Source organism: Anoplopoma fimbria, chromosome 6 (genome assembly GCF_027596085.1).
Source record: "Anoplopoma fimbria isolate UVic2021 breed Golden Eagle Sablefish chromosome 6, Afim_UVic_2022, whole genome shotgun sequence".
NCBI classification, from domain to species: domain Eukaryota; kingdom Metazoa; phylum Chordata; class Actinopteri; order Perciformes; family Anoplopomatidae; genus Anoplopoma; species Anoplopoma fimbria.
In genome coordinates, this window is record NC_072454.1 from 2,596,651 (window position 1) to 2,614,111 (window position 17,461).

At 42.2% G+C, this 17,461-nt stretch overlaps 1 protein-coding gene across 3 annotated transcripts in view; it reads left to right on the plus strand.

The window, feature by feature from the left end:
* The window catches only part of wdpcp (WD repeat containing planar cell polarity effector), an 81,157-nt gene that overhangs the window by 34,837 nt on the left and 28,859 nt on the right, over positions 1-17,461 (plus strand). For all 3 annotated transcript variants that reach the window (XM_054599730.1, XM_054599731.1, XM_054599732.1), the window contains exons 8-10: positions 4,121-4,257; positions 7,420-7,611; positions 15,540-16,128. In XM_054599730.1, the coding sequence (XP_054455705.1) occupies positions 4,121-4,257; positions 7,420-7,611; positions 15,540-16,128 (918 nt within the window). The remainder of the gene's footprint in view (positions 1-4,120; positions 4,258-7,419; positions 7,612-15,539; positions 16,129-17,461) is intronic.

Below are 17,461 nucleotides of genomic sequence, written 5' to 3' on the forward strand. Positions count from 1 at the left end.
TGAACTTAAACTTTAGTAATTGTCACCTACATGTAATTTGTCCTCCGCATTTAGCTCCATCCTAAGCATTGAGAGGCAGCGAGCTGCTGTTAAACACCTTGAGATCAACTTGTGTCTCATTCAAGGACACTTCAAGGTGCGGACAGTACGAGGCGGGGATCGAACCGCCAACCTTGCGGCTAAAGAACAACCCGCTCTTCCAACTGACAGCTTATACTACTAACCCTGTATGGATGTGATATGATTGCTGCTATCCTTTAAATGCCTGACTCAAGTTAAACCTCTTTGCAAAACATGAACAAATACGTTATTTTCACTGACAAACTGCTGACGTTTTGCTAGCTCTAGCTAACGTTATTCTCTCGGCTACCAGCTGCCCGACCGCTACTGAGCATGTGCAGCTTTTTAGCAAATATGAGAAAGATGAGCTCCTGCCATCATCAGCTCCAGAAAAAGACAATCGCTGCATACAAACGATGATTGAAGTAAGGAGTGAGCCAACTCCTTTCTCCCCATTTTTGTTCAGAGTTGCACATGCTCAGTACAGATCTTTTAAAAGATGTATGCATCATGTAAGTGACACGTGTTGTTGCTGCTCCTGTGTATGATCTGATAACGAGATATCAGATAAGCAAAATGAAACGTCCCAAAGTAGTTCAAAACGCACATGCCAATGTCATAGATCCCGAAATGACGTCCTTAAATTCCTTGTTTTGACTGACAAACAGTCCAAAACCACCAAATATATATTTTTTATTATCATTTCTCTTTTCATTATCATGTTTTAGATACTAAAACCAACAAATATTTTACGTTATTGCTCAAAAAGTGACTAAAATGAGTACTCTGCTATCAAAATAGTTGCTTTTTTTTATTTCCTCATCGTTTGAGCTCAAGTCAAATCTTGAATTCAAATGTTAGTCACAGACGGAGAATTTGTTTTACAATTTGTCTAAACAGGATTTGTCAACTTTGTAAAAGGTTCCAGCCTCTGAATGCTAAAGAAAATCCCTCTTCCTGATTTGCATGGATTCATCTGAATGTGAGGCCTGCTGCGTATTTGTCCCTTTTGAGACAACAAGCCACAGCAGCCAGATCTGTCTCTTTTTTTGTGTGACAAAGCTAGCTCCCTCTCTTAAACTTTCTACGCCGGTTACCTTCCAGAGCTCCGATTGCATCATTCGGAGCGGTAGATTACACGTGTTTTGCACCATCAAAGTATTACCGGCTTCGTCTGGCCAAGCTGCACATATGCTCCGCGATTAAGCATCCTTAAGTGATTTTTCATAGCCGGTTTCATTTACCCGTGTTTAAATGTGCTTTGGTTAAGCCCATTGGCCTCTTATGTCAACATGCTGTTGAGGAGATGGCATTAAATGGATTTAGGCGACCGTGTATGTGTGTGTGTGTAGAAACAGACTGTGTGTGTGTTGTAACATGTGGTGGGTTTGTTTTATGCTTGTGGGTGTGAATGTGTGTGTAACTGAAAATGCATAAAGAATGGTTGCAGGCTTGCATGCATGAATGTCGCTATCTGTGCATGTGTGTGTGTGTGTGTGTGTGTGTGTGTGTGTGTGTGTGTGTGTGTGTGTGTGTGTGTGTGTGTGTGTGTGTGTGTGTGTGTGTCTAGAGGGTAGGTATGTGTGTGTGTGTGTGTGTGTGTGTGTGTGTATCAGGGTGGGTCATGAAGGTCTGGCCCTTAATGCCGAATCAGCCACCTGGTCCCAGATTGGGCCACAGCCTGTTTTTTTTTGGTATCCCCTCCTTCATTTGGGAATGAATGGGATTAAACCTAATCCCGTTTATAGACACCCATAGAGATCAATACTAAACTGCATTTAACTTGATTTGTCTGTAATCTATTACAAAGACGCTTACTATTGCATTAAAACGTTGCTTTAAAGCCGAGGCTCCGTTAATGGCTGTAAATGTTTAAGCTTTGAACCAGTTTTCATTAATAATAATAATATTAATCCAACTTCCACATGACGACAGACCGACTGTATTGACCTGATTTAAAATGTTCGTTTTTCTGCATTTTTCCAGCGACGTTTCACTTCCCCTCGTGACTATTTGCATATTAATTTGATATTTACACACAACAGGATGATTTGAAGTGTAATCATACCGACACGTTTATAAATACACATGCACACGCCACGGTTAATTGGCGGTTAGATTTCTAAATCTCAGGGTGCAGCCTTACTCGTTCAACTCAAAGCAGGATATCTGAGAGACATGTGTAACAACACCCCCCCTCCTCCTTTCCATTTAATTGGTTTCATAAACAGATTAATTTGAAGGAGAGGGAGGCTTAATTGCTAATCGGCGTTTCCATGCAGCTCCTGAAGAGTTGAACAGGATCAAGTGTGTTCTTCTACCACAAAAAGGCCTTCAGAGCCTCCAGTGCTCTACAAAGAATCCAGGAGGCAGCGGGAAAGGAGAAGAGAGGATGCAGATGAAAATTAGGTGACAGGGAGAAAGAGTAGGAAAGAAGAAGTAGGAGGAGAGGGACAGAGACTTAAACTTCTGTCCTCCCACTCCAAACTAATGGAAACTGAATAATACGGTACAACAGGGATGATGATAAATGGTGTGAAAACATAGAGAAGAACGTTTAGAAAACATGATCAGAATCAAAATGTAATCGTCACGTGCACAAACATCTGAAAAACTATCTTGTTGAGGTTTTGTTTTTCATCAGAAGAGCAACATAAAGATTCACAAACTGTGTGAATGTTAATAAATGAAACAAAAAACATCTTTGTATTTATGCAACACTAGCTGACTTACTGGAAGAATCTTCTTTATTTCACAAATGTGCTTCAGTCAATCAGTTTACAGAATGTGTAGAAAACTCAGCCTTTATATTCTCTTAAATAATCTTTATCGGTTATCCAGGGAGAGATGGACACACAGATGACCGTCCTGCAACACAGAAACTTCCAAAAAAAGTCTCAAAAGTGAAGACAGAATTTTAAAACAGATGGGACCATTCAACACTATATATACTGTTAGAAACTACAAAACCTTCATAAACCCTTTAAAAACAATCCGAGGGAGCTCGTTATTTGCATGATGATGTTTAAATCGATCTAAAATAAAAAAAATCATAACAGCAACAGCAATAATTAGTTTGCATTGGAAAACGTCACCACGTTGTCCACTTGTGATGATGTCATTATGTTATGTAATATTGCAAAAACACCAATGTAGGCACTGGGAAATACTTATATTGCACATGAAAGTATCAATAACTTTACACTAAAAATTAGCATTTTCTCAAAAAAAAAACAAAATTTGCTTAGTTTAGATGAATAATGCAAGTTAAGAAACATTTTGTTCATGTTTCTTCATTTAGAAATCTTTTGGATCAACATGTTTTTTGTGTTTTATTTACTGAAATGTGATAAAACGTGTCTGATTTGACACAATTTAATAATAATAATCAATCCTTTATTAGTCCCACAATGGGGAAATTACAATTCTCTGCATTTAACCCATCCCGGAGGAGCAGTGGGCTGCTAAGAACGGGGAGCAGCTTGGGGTTAGGTGTCTTGCTCAAGGACACCTCGGCATGTTGACTGTAGAGGGGGTTCGAGCCACCGACCTTGTGGTTGCGGGACAAGCGCTCCACCACGTGTGCCACAGCCGCCCCAATTTCAATACTTGTATGAATTATTATGGTTTATTGACTTACATAACCTTCTAGTTTAGGTGGTACAGTTTTTAGGGAAGTTAAGCATTTGAAGATACTCCAAAAATAACAGTACAAAGGGTTGAATAACTGTAAATATAATTGTAAAAACTCAAATGGTAAATTCATTCCTCTTAAAGGCAAGATTCTGAGATTGTAGTCTCTATAAAATTTAGTTTCAACCCCTCTTCCGGGCCCCAAATTAACCTAATCAATACCAATAAATGCCATCTGTGAATGTTTGTTCTCCTGTTATTGAAATTGTTTACTGTGTCCTAATTCAAGGCTTCATGTATTTCATAAAAACACAGATGGAAAACAAACTTAGATGTTTAATGAGACAGTGAACTCTTCAACAAGCAGTTGTTTTTGTTCGTTTTGAGTCATGACCTTCAGTGACCTTTGTGGTGATGTCATCCCCAGCGGTGCTCAGCGATAGGCTGATCCTGCTGTCCTTCCTGGAGCAGAGCCAAGTGGCTGCGGTCCACCTGAACCAGAAGAACCAGGACTCCCCAGAGACCGGCAGGAGAACAGAGAAACTCTCCCCCTCTGACATCAAGGTAGAGTAGAACGTATTGATGAAAGTAGAGACAAAGAAGAAACGTGTTAACATATCGATGTCCAACTCTCCCCTTCATTCTACCTGATGACGGAGGTTTATGTCGTATTTATTTCACCTTTTATCTGGTACTAAAATACAAGTAGTACAATTCAGTCACGTGTTCTTTCAGTAGGTTGCATACAGTAATATTTATCATAAAAACACCTATTTAAAACATGGTATACAAGGTTGAATACTGCTTTAAATATAAGATATTTATTAAACACAAAATGTACTTTGTAGTTTCAAATCCAGTCAGTTTGCTCTGATGCATTATTAACTTTTCTCAGTTAAAGGTTACTATCATACATGTAAAGATAAAGTGGACTAATGTCTACTTGATTAGAGGATGAAGTGACTCTACTTCTCTCTTGATTTATTCCCTCAGTAAACATTGTAAACATGAGTTTATGGTCTCAATCTCTAGTTTCAAGTCTTCTTCAATACAGCATGATGTTCATTTAGTAAATGATGCTCCATTTAGAGTCAAACAGACCATAAAGCAGGGGATGCTTTAGGGCGGGGCTACTGATTGATTGACACCAGAGACGTATACGTTATCTCTACGTCACTCCTCAACAGTCATAATATGGTCACTTCCCAGAAAATTCAAGATGGCGACGGCCCAAATGCATAACTCAAGGCTTCAAAACATCAGTCCACAAACCAATGGGTGATGTCACGACGACTACATCCACTTCCTATTTACATTCTATGGTCTGAAAGTCGACTCAGAATATTGACTGTCAAATAAACTCCGTCCATCCAAATGAGGAGTGAACACACATCACTTATCTAACATTTATCTTGGGAACAACTGCCTGAATTTAGCGAGGATGTTACTCAGCAGTTTGGTGTTTAAACCAGTTAGCTGCCCACTATCAGACTCTATCAAAGCTACTCTTTCACATAAGATTCATGACATCCATCAATTTGTATCGTCAGTGTTCCTGAGCAGGTTCAGTGTGGTCACCATGGGAACAGGGCCCTCAAACGTCCACGTCTTTCCCTCGTCTGTCTATTAATCCCTCTTAAAGGCGTAAAGAGGCCGTCTGATCTGGAGGTGTTTCTCTGGCTGTTAGTAGCAGGTCAGATTTAAATGCCGTCCCTCCTCAGAAACAAAACTACACTGTGTCCTCCTCCTCCTCCGCTAGCCGGCTAACCGCTAACCCTGGCATTATCACATTACTGCCAGGCCCTTTTGTTGAGGTGTGTGTGTGTGTGTGTGTGTGTGTGTGTGTGTGTGTGTGTGTGTGTGTGTGTGTGTGTGTGTGTGTGTGTGTGCGTGTGCGTGTTTGTGTGTATAAAAGCAATCGTTGCTGCCGTGCGTCTGTCTCCAGAAGCAGAGTCCTGATAAGACAACCCCCCCCCCACACACACACACACACACACACACACACACACACACACACACCCCCACACCTCTGTCAATGCATGTGCATGCAACCTGCGACATACACACGTGTGCACAACTAACCCATCCCCCCACAACAAACACGCACACACACACACACACACACACACACACACACACACACACACACACACACACACACACACACATGCACATTGCCCTGGTCCAGTGGGCTAAGCTGGAGAAGGGAGAGTGGGGGACGTTGAGAGGGGAGGAGGAGGGAGGCTAAACTAATCCGGCCCACAGAAAGTGGTTTTTGATTATTGCTGACCAGCAAACGCCAGCAGAAAAAAATAAACTATAAGAGATGGGTAGGGATGGTGGGATGGTGGGTGGGGGGGTCGGGTGGGGGGTAGATAGTGTGTTATTAACCCGGTGATTTTCTGATTTTTTTCTTCTTCTTCTTTTCCATTTCTAATCTGTCAGTGATCTCCCGTTCAGCTGTTTGGGGCGACTCTTTGTTCCTTTTATCATCAGATGTACTTCCATCATTTTAATTCATCTCTGTATTTGGTGTCCAAAGCAGATCCCCCCCCCCCCCTACCCCGACCCCAGAAACCCCCTCAAGGGGGGCACAGGAGGGGCAGACATGGACCACTGAACCTCCAGCTTGTCGATTTACTAATTTCTGCATGTTTCTGTGCTTTTAAACCAACGTTTTTTAAAACAAATTTCTGTATTTCTGCGTTTAAAACCTGCCTGAGTCACTCTCAGCACTGCGAAAGAGGTCACACACATGTGTATGGTTGTGTGTGCGTGTGTGTGTATGTGTGTGTGTTAGCCATCGTCTCTGGTAGCTGTTTCATTGTGTTAGTGAGTGTGACTGGAGATAAAGAGTGTATGAAAGGCCTGTGTGTGTGTGTGTGTGTGTGTGTGTGTGTGTGTGTGTGTGTGTGTGTGTGTGTGTGTGTGTGTGTGTGTGTGTGTGTGTGTGTGTGTGTGTGTGTGTGTGTGTGTGTGTGTGTGTGTGTGTGTGTGTGTGTGTGTGTGAAGGGGGAATGAGCCGTGGTGTGTATGAAAGCCAGGGTCACAGTGTAAGACCTGCAATTTCACCTGCGTTAAAAGTGCTTCTGGATGGAGCACTGTTTGTTTAATCGTGTGTGTGTGTGTGTGTGTGTGTGTGTGTGTGTGTGTCTGCAAAAAGCGTGTGTTCACTTTTTTTGTATACCAGTGCCTCTACATGTATGTACATGTGTATTTGTGTGCATACATGCATCATGCATGTATGTGTGTTTGTGTGTGTGTGTGTGTGTGTGTGTGTGTGTGTGTGTGTGTGTGTGTGTGTGTGTGTGTGTGTGTGTGTGTGTGTGTGTGTGTGTGTGTGTGTGTGTGTGTGTGTGTGTGTGTGCGCCCCCTCAAGCGCCACGAGAGCTCATTACTGTGCGTCTCTTTGTTGTGGCCCGTAGAGCGTGGCAGACCTTCCCAAAAAATATGCACATCACTAAAACAACAAGCCCCGACAGAACAAAACACACGCACATTAATAATGAAAGATTAAAAAACAACCGTAGACATCAACAACAAAAAAATAAACAAGACGGGGGAAGGACATGAGTGATATTTGGGGAAAGTTTCAGAGCCCTCAGGTGTCCAAATCCAAATGAATCACTGAGATACTCTACGAAGATATGCGAGTCGACTGCCACTCCATTCTCAATGCATACACTCTGCTCGTGTGTGTGTGTGTGTGTGTGTCTGTGTGTCCAGGTGGTGTGTGTGGAGCCGAGTGGGCGTGGCCGTAGGCTCCGCAGACGCGTGGGCTTCAACCGTCTGCAGGATTTGGCGTTCTGCTGGTGGGACCTGGACGAGCCCGGAGACGAGCCGTGGACCTGGACTCCCACAAACACACACAGGAACAACCTGGTGCTGCTCAGCTGCTCACCTGCTGAAGGCCTCAAGGTGCAACACACACACACACACACACACACACACACACACACACACACACACACACACACACACACACACACACACACACACACACACAGTTTCCAAAACTTGGAGTCTTGTTTGGTGGGGATATCAGATTGAGGGGCCTTTGCAACAAGCTGTGAGGTTCTTGGTGACGGCACCGGCTCTGGTTTTGATCCTCTAACCTTAAGACTCGGAGCGAAAAGTTTCCCGTTATTGATTGCTCCTTTTCCCCTTTGTCTGGGAGCAAGTTGATGCCTGAAATGAAGGAATTAAAGTAGATAAAGTTAAAATAGGATTTAATCCAACGAAATAACTAAACTCCGAATAAATTGAAGCTGTTGAACTTCCGTTATCGGGATAATTCTGAATATTGATGCATTAGGTTGCTCTCATTGTACAGAAGTGAAAAATAGAGCCTGACTTAAATAAACAGTTAGTTGCTGTATATAAACTCCTCACCGTTAATGTACGTCCACAAAAAGTGATTGTTTTTGCCACTGAAAAGATTGTTAATAAAAGCATCTTATTATAGAAACAAACCTACAGAAAAATAAAACCGTTTTTTTTTGTTTTTGTTTCATGTGATTTGTTGCTGGAAGACAAACGGAAACGAAAGTGAGAGTTGTTTTGTAGAGTTTTTTTTATCTTCATAGAGTTTTGTTTCAGAACGAGACATCTCAGAACGAACAAACAGACTGGAATCAAGTGAAAGTTAAAGAAAAATGTTCTATTTCTCTGTAGGTTTCTTTCTATAATGTTGTCAGACACTTTTAACAACAATCTGAGTCTGTCAGTGGCAGCAACAAGCACTTTTAGTGGATCTACATTTTGGTGAGGAGTAGCTCCAGGTTATTACATTACAGCTCGTTTAGCGGCTGTCGTCTGCAGCGTTCTCCTCCAATACTAGACCAGTATAAAACATTGTTGTCTCCATTAGTCAATAGGTTGAAAAATAAATGAATGCCTTTGTTGTGACAAATCTCTTATCAACTTTTGCACAAATCAAAGAAAAACAAGGTGGCTGAAGTGATACTTACTGTCATCATATTTTTTAGGGGTTTGGGGCTTAAGAACACCATTTACACACTTTTTGTACTTTCTGCCACCTTTAGCAGTTGATAACCTGAAGGCCATGTGGTGGTTATATCCTTCTTGTATGACCTCCTGTTAATCCTGCTTTCTGGATCTTTCAATTGAAATCAAGCTTCCTTTTTCTTTTTACATCAGCTCTCAACATAAACGCTTTACTTTACGGTAAATCTAACTAATAATGCAACGATTAAATACAGTAAACAAGTAAGAAATGAAATGGAGCAAAGCATGACGTTGCATGAGGGCCCATGACAATAAATCCTACTTTAAAAGGATTTTAATATATTTACAGTGTTGTTTGAAGCTCAGTAAACAAATCATAACTCCCGCTGTTTATTTTATATGTTTTTTAAACACACACACACACACACTCAGAGAGAGAGGACACACAGTAAAAAAAAAAAGCCAACAAAGCTGCAGTTTTGAATGGGAGACCTGTGTTGTGGTGGATGGGATTGGGGACGGTGTGTTAAGTCACCTCAAGGGTGGCTCCTCTGTGTTGCACCTCCATGCATCACCATATGAAACAGGCGGGCAGGAAGCTAAGCTGTGGTACAGCGTGAAGGAGAACGCCTACACACACACACACGTCTTAGACACACACATCCTCATGGCCTCTGGCAAAAAAAAACCTCACCCGTGACCCGATTCTATGTCAACGTAGGATTGTCCTCGTGCCAGAAAGCAGATGAAAGATCCCCCAAATTACCGCACTGGGCTTAACTCTCTCTACACTGCTCGTACGGTGCTCCTCGGTAAGCACATGCAAAACGTTTCACCACACCAGAGAGGGGAGAAAGGGGTGAGAGAGTCGGCGAGAGGGAGGAAAAGATGAGCGTTACCAATTGCATGCTAGGAAAACAAATTCACGCAGGAGAGAATTGAGGGAGGGATGATGGAGGGAGGGGGGGGGCAACATGAATATTGAAATAAGCAAAGCTGTTCGCCGCTTCTTGTTTTTTGGAACGCTCTTCACATTTATCACACTCCTTCACCTAGTTTATTCTCTCTGTCTCCCCCTCCTCCCCATCCTCCTCTCCTCCTTCCTCCCTCCACGCTTCGGGAACATTAAAGTCTCTTCGCTGGGGCTGCGGCATCGCGCTCTCTAATGAAAGCGTTTGTTGTCATTTTTCAGATGCGCAGTGTGAAATTAAGCGAGCAGTTTATGTAAGAGCCGTGGCGGGAATCAAACGCCGGGCACACATCGGGAGACGCCAGCTACTTCAATCACTTCAAGCTCATATATATGTTCCTTTTGTTCAGTTCGCTATCTGCAGCACTAAGCCAATTTTCTAGCCAGTCTCTCGGCATTTAAAAAAAGTCTGATTTCTTTCCCTATGTGGTCTTAATTCGTATGCCTCCCCCCCCTCCTCACCCTCCTCACCCTCCTCTTCCTCACGCTGATAAGTGGAGCCACTGCATGCAGAGAAAAACACATACATACTTTTTTTTTTTACGCATCCAGTTAACATTTTTAATCATCCTTCCTTCATGCCTCCCTCGACACAAACACAAACACACACAAACCATTTCCTGGAATTTAATAATCTTAATGAAAAGAAAACACCAGATGAATGTTTTCTTGCTTCTGTTTTTATGGCTGTATATGTGTGTATTGATGTTTTTGAACATACTGTTTTATGTTTTTGTTTTCTTTAAAGCGTATGACTATCCTGTTATCTGTCACCAAACAGTTTCTCTGCAGGCGTTTGATCTGCGTTTGTGTGATTTCTGTCGGCCTTTAATTATTAGTGACTTTAGCGATGTGCTGTATGGAATTTGTCTTTTAGCAAAACATGAAATAATTTATACAGAAGGAACATATGTAATTGAATAAGTCAATCTGTACTTGGAACACTATGATTAATGGTGCATTAGAAGCTACGTAAACGGTGCAAAATGGCTCATTTTGCGCCTAAAACATAAAAAGCTGCAGTCTAAATGTGCAGCATTGCACATGTTCAGCAATGCACTGAAGGGTCGGCTGTGGAATCCAAACTGCAGCATTAACCCCGAGGAGCTCCACTGCTTTGTAAAAAAATCCCACTGCCTCCACAGTTTGGGGTCGAGTGAAAAATCATCCTTCTGTTCTACAACTATGTATTTTTACGTATTTTTGGTTCGTAGTGTGCATTTTCTCCCATCAGAACCTCAACAGTCACCCTGATTCCCACACCTAAAAACTTCCCAGTCGCCTCCTCCTCCCCCCTCATCCCTTCATCCCTCGACTCTCCTCCGAGTCCCTCCGTCTCTCTCTACCCGTCTCTCCCCGTCTTTCTCTGCTCCGTGAGCTGGAAAATTGGCTTCAAAAGGCCACTGCTGTGAACAAGGGCCAGCCACACAGTTGGGCCCGTCCGCTTTATCTTTCACGCCACGGAGGGGGAGAAAAGGTGGCGGCGAGGGAGAGGGAGAGAGAGAGAGAGAGAGAGAGACAAGAAGAATGGAGAAGAATAGTTTTGACCAGTCACTGAAACCAATAACCAGGAGAAAGCTACTTACTAGAGGCCTCTCTCTCTCTCTCTCTCTCTCTCTCTCTCTCTGCTCTCTCTTTGCATCTTCCTCTCCACGTCTCACCCTCTGTCTCTCTCTTAGCTCACTTCCACTCTCACTCTTTCTCGTCGTCTTTTTTCTGCACATTTCTGTCTTGTCTGTATCCCCCCTCTCTTTCCGTCTCTCTTGCACATCCTTTCACTCACTTCCTCTCTTGACCTTATTCATCATTTTCTATTTCATGCTCTCAGAACCAGCCGGTACAGTAACGTGGGACACATGCAGAAGTCCTTTCTCCTCATTTCTTTTAAAGACTGGCTGTTGTTTTGACTTCCAAAGTGTGTTTTTATTAGACTTCATGTAGGAAAGAGTTTGTAAAACAAGGATGCAAATAGCTGCTTTAAAAATAATGAAAGAGTTGGAGGTATACAAATGTTCTGAACAGCCTCAGACAGTCTTATAAGATCAAAAACTCTCCTTTCATACTCTTAAAATCAACGCCCGTGGTTTGTACATAAATCATCTTAAGATAAATCTATATGTCATCATTCGTACGATGTTCGTGTCTCATCATGCTTACGGCAGCACGAGTGTTTGTAGCTTTATGTTGAAAGACTCAAACTATAACCCTGAAAGTCCTGAGTGCCGGCGCTCTAATCTCCTAATCAGCTGTGTTGCCTTCAGGGGCCTTTTGCTTGCCTTTGCTCAGTCCACACAGAATGTAAAAAGAGGACAAAAAAAATGACCCGGAGTCAAGAACGCTGCTGTGCTGACAGCAATAAATATTGTGACTGTGAAAAGACTGCCAGATGCAGTTTTTGCTCTGCGTTTTCTACTGAGATTTATTAAAATATTGCATTTATATGAAACACTCAGAAGGCACTCCAGAAAGACATTCAGGTCCAAGGAGTTTAGATGCTGAATTCTGGTTATAAATATGTAAAATCTGAATGTGGATCTTAAACTGAACTGTGTAAACATTTTGCTGGTCAGAGAAGCCTTTTATCAAATAATGATTATAAGATAAAAGAGTTTCTTATAGATTAATTAAGTGTCAGTTTCACAATAAATCAGCTGTTTGTACCCCAAAAAATATTTAAACATCTATGTAACATCAAGGAAATGATGAATCAATGCCGTCCATCAAGGAAATGCCTTTTGTCGATTTTAGTGCTGGTGTGAGAACTATCAAATATCATTAACTTCATCAATTTCTACTGTAAAATGGAGTAAATACCCATTTGTGGTCAAGACCGTGGTATGATATAGCTGTGAATTAAACTACAGTCCAGTCTGAGAAGTCAAATACAGTTTCATTCTCCATTATCTTACATGTTTTTTGAGCGTTCAGGATGTGTCGAAATACACAAATTGGTCTTGAACTCTTTGAAATGTTGGCTATTGCAGGTTGAACCAGACTGTGCAGTTTTTGCTCTTCAGCTGACACTCTTGTTTCCTTCGAGAGGTCATCGGTCAGGGGAGGCTGAGCTGAATCAGCTGCTCCTCATCCCCGATGGTGCCACGGTGGCAAGATGGCACAGCGGGCATCGGGCACTAGCAAGCGTGGCACGAGATGAAAAGCTGAGAGGATGAGATGTGGTTGAGGGGGGTCAGGAGGGTTTTGTGGAATGGAAGTAGGTCTTGATTCCTGCGACAGCATTCTGTGTGATGAGCTCAGGAGGCAGCCTCAAGTTCCCAAAAGTGAAGCCAATGCTGAAGTGTTTTAAAGCTGCATTCTCTCTCCTGTCCACCAGGGGGCGACTCCTCTGGTTGTATAGAAGTCTATGAGAAAATGACTCTACTTCTCTCTTGATTTATTCCCTCAGTAAACATTGTAAACATGAGTTTATGGTCTCAATCTCTAGTTTCAAGTCTTCTTCAATACAGCATGATGTTCATTTAGTAAATGATGCTCCATTTAGAGTCAAACAGACCATAAAGCAGGGGATGCTTTAGGGCGGGGCTTACTGTGATTGATAGGTCTCTATCACAGCGTTTTCTGGCTTAAGAGTTGTGTTTTCATCTCACAATTTTTAGGACGATTGAAAATGTTTTATTCAGCATTCAGTTGTTCTTAGGTCCACTCTCTTGTGTCACTTCTGTATGCAAAAAAAAAGATGATGACAGCCTTCACAACAAGATGGCGCCAGTTTAAAACAAAGATGGGAAAAGTCAAAAAACAAGATCACTACAGGCAAAAACCAAAAAGGCGACAGCCAGAAACCAAGATGCTTAACAACTAAGATGGCAACAACCAAAAACCAAGATAGCCACGTCCTTAAAAACCAAGATGGCGACAGCCAAAAACCAAGATGGCGACGGCCTTAAAAACCAAGATGGCGATGATAAAAACCAAGATGGTGATGGCCAAAATGCCAAACAAACTTCTTAGAAACAGTCTATGGATGGACCTTATGGACCGTCACCTGCTAGGTGTTTATGTGTACGTTTGTTAAATGCATATGTCACTTTGTCCCTGCAGAAATGTAGCTCTCCAGAGAACCGCATCCTCCCGAGGAATCCCCCCCCACCTACATCAACCGAGCCTCAAATAAACACACACAACACAGCACCCACCCCCTGGGGAGCAGCAGGAGCTAGTTCTGGGGGATTATGGAGAGGAGAAAAAAAGCTTTCAGGAGGACAGTCATCTGCTTCTCTGCTGCTGAAGACCACGGCAGGCAAAGAAAAAAAAAAAAAAAAAAACCTTCCTCCCTCTAAGTCCCTTTTTGGCAAAGCCTGCCAAATAACTGGGCCGGGCAGCTTTGAGAAAGGAAAGGAAAGGAAGGCAGGCAGCCGATCCTTCTTTCTGTCCACACGGCGAAAAGAAACGGGCTCATTTAGCCAAAGCTGCCACGGTCAATGCGGGGCTCTGATAGAGGCTTTGGTGAGGTGCAATCCCTCCTACAAAGCTCCGTTAGTGGCTGTGGAGCTGCTGGGCTGCTGTTTAGCTACCAGCTGACGTCTCCTGTCATCCACCTACTGTTCCTGGTTCCTTGTGGGTGTTTTATCGACAGCGCCACCCGTGACACGGCCTTTTCTCCATCAGTGTCGGTGCTTAGCGGCGCACCATTGTGCCCACTCCCCCCACCCACCTGGTTGTGGTCCAGGAGCGAATAATCTCACTTCTGGATTTGACCATTGGTCCAATATTGCCAAGCTTTCTTCATGTATCATCCTCTGTTTTTTCTTGTCACCATGTATGGCGTTGAGCTCCTCGCTCACGCAGGTAAACAAAGCAGGTTGTTTATCGCCGGGTGCCGGCTGTGGCATGCTCAGGGAGAAGATGTTGTTGACCTTGAGTTTAGACGGAGCTCTTATCATTAGCAGTCTTGATTGACAGCCGGGTGTTTATGAGCAAAGTGGAAGGCTCTGTTTCTTCCATCTCCGTGGGGGTTTGAGGTGCTTCTGCCATGGAAAGACTTCCTTCTCTGTCTTTCTCTCACACCTTCTCTCTATGCTTCTGCATCCTTCTTTTATTAAAAATAGGTTTGTTCATCAACATTACCCAGCGTCTTCCAATTCCCAAGTGTGTTAAAACATGTTAAAACAAGAACAAAATAACAAGATCAAGTTCTTCATACAATGTTTAGTGACACTTAACATACCTCTAACCACTAAAGTATCAGGAGGAGAATATGATCACCTCCTGGACTAAAGACAGAAAGATAAATAAACAGAACAGTCAAAATAAATCTGTACAGGGACTTTATTTAAGCTTTGTAGACCGGAAGTTACAAAGGGTAGAGTTAGGGTACTTTGCTTAAAACATCTTTGGTGTGAATGTGTCTCTTTCCCCAATAAGAGAGATGTAATTGTTCATTGAGGGCCCCCTTAGCTTTGGAACAACTTGCTTGATGGGATAAGGCTAGCAGAATCAGTAATCTCTTTTAAATCACTTCTTAAAACCTATTTTTACTGACTGGCTTTTATTTGAATTGGTTCCCTTTACTGCTTTATTAATTTTATCTTAATTTCAATTTTAATTTTTACTTTTACTTTTACTTTTATTTATTTATTTTATTTGTTTAATTTTTTTTTTATTTATTTTTATTTTTTATTTTATTTTTTTTAATTTAATTTAATTTTTTTTATTTTTTTAAATGAATTACATTTATTTTATTTCTTAGTTTTTTCTTATCACATTGATTGGTTTTATTGTTTTCTGTTGTAATGTTTTATCATGGTTTTAATTTGACCTTAGTTTGTCTTGCTTTGTGGGCCTCACTGTTGAGCTTTCAAAGCACTTTGTAAACTCTGTTTTTAAATGTGCTATAATAATAAAATTATTATTATTGTCTCTCTGAAATCTTCTTCTTCTCCTCTTAAAGGTCCTCGGCTCTCTCCGGACTGAAGGAAACCCTCTGGACTGCCGCTTCAGCGTTCTGCAGCCCTACCAGCTGCTGACGGTGGAGCTTCCTGCAGCAACATCTGGATCCAGAGACGGGTCCTGGGCCGACGCCGGCGTCTACGACTGTACAAAAGGACGCCTTCACCGCCTCTCCGTCACCCGCATCCCGCTGACGTCCCGTCCCATCTCCTGCTCCCGTCACCCCTCTGAGACCTCACTCCTCCTGGGCCTCGCCGACTCCTCCTTGGTGCTGTACGACCAGCGGCGCGGGGTCTCTCTGCTGGCCTCCTGCCCCATGCCGCCCACCCTCCTGGCCTGGCACCCTGCTGGGGCGGTGGTGGTGGTGGGGGGGGAGCAGGGGGAGCTGATGTGCTTTGATGTGGGCTTGGCACCTGTTAGGGTGGCGCTGGTGGCGGAGGAGGTGGCTCCAGCCGCCACGCTGAGACTAGATGAACACCTGCGCTGCTCTGGAGGACTGGAGGGACTGAAGTGGGCGTCGGGTCTGGAGGGAGACCTGCTGATGCTGGTCTTTCATGGGGGGCCGCTAGCAGCCCTGAGATTCAGACTAGGTGAGTGAAATAAGATCCCAACGCTAAAAAAAACTAAATGATGGCACCCTCGCAAAATGTATTACAGCAAAAAGAGAGTTAGAATATTTGTAGAATAGAAACAAAAACTCAACAAAGGTCCACTACTTTAAGATTTAGTGGTTAATTCTTTAGTTGAAGAAAACAGTAAAGACATCTTCAGATCGCTTGTTTTGTCCAGTTCAACTGTTCAAAATCAAAATATATTCAATTTGCTACGGCATCAAACAAAGAAAAGCAGAGAATCCTCAAATTCAAGAAGCTATGAATAAATGTTTGGCAAATTAAATCGATTATTGCTCAATTCATTTTACATTAATAAACAGATTAATCACCCATGTTGTTGAACAAACTATTGCACTTCTTTAAACTAAATCTCTATTTCACACATAAGTCACTAAACCACAGTTTAATTCATGTGTGAAATGAATGAATCTCCGTGAAACGAACTACATGAACTAACCTTTAATAATGCTGTCTTTGAGTAATTATTCTTAGCTGCTTTGTCTCGATCACACAGAGCGTTATTTTGCAGTTTGCTGCAACTTTTATTGATGCTAGGCAACCACCGAATGAGTGCTAACGTTAGCTTAACACAAACTTTGAACTGTAGGCTACTTGATAGTTAATGGTACAGTTTAAATAAAAAAATTAAATAAAAAAAATCTCAAGTAAAGCACAAATTTGCTGTTTTCTGGACAGATCATGGTACATTTGGTTGGTTAAGTCATTTAACTCCAGTTAAAGTCACCACAATGAGAAAAAGCGCTTTTGACTCTGGATGCTTTTCAGCTCTGAGTTGAATTTTTTGCAACTTTAGGCGTTCAGAGCACTCTGGAAGGATTGCGATGTGCTCAGCAAAGCAAAAGCTGCAACGCAAAATGCTTCACTCTCAGTGAAAACTATCACAAAAAGCCCCATCGGGCTGCAGAAACACTCAACAATCAAGGCGTAAGACTGTCACGATGTCAGATTCTCACTATACAATAATGGTGAATAACAATGTTATCATGATAGAAAATTTGTAAAAAAGAAATGCAGTCAAATTCATATTTAACTTTATTTATTCTGCATTTTGTCTCTTATTTGGCGAATGAATAAGACTGATAATAAGAGTGTATGAGTGAGAGTTGAAAATGTGTGTATTTAATATCCCTGTTATTGTTAATACCGATATATGGAGGCATCCCTAGTAACTGCCCTTATATTCCTTTAAATTGTACTTCACATGCAGTTATTACAAATAGGAACTGAAGCACAAACCCTCGTAGTCATGTCTTCCTGATGAAGAGTCGGAGTCTTCCTCTGTTTTGGA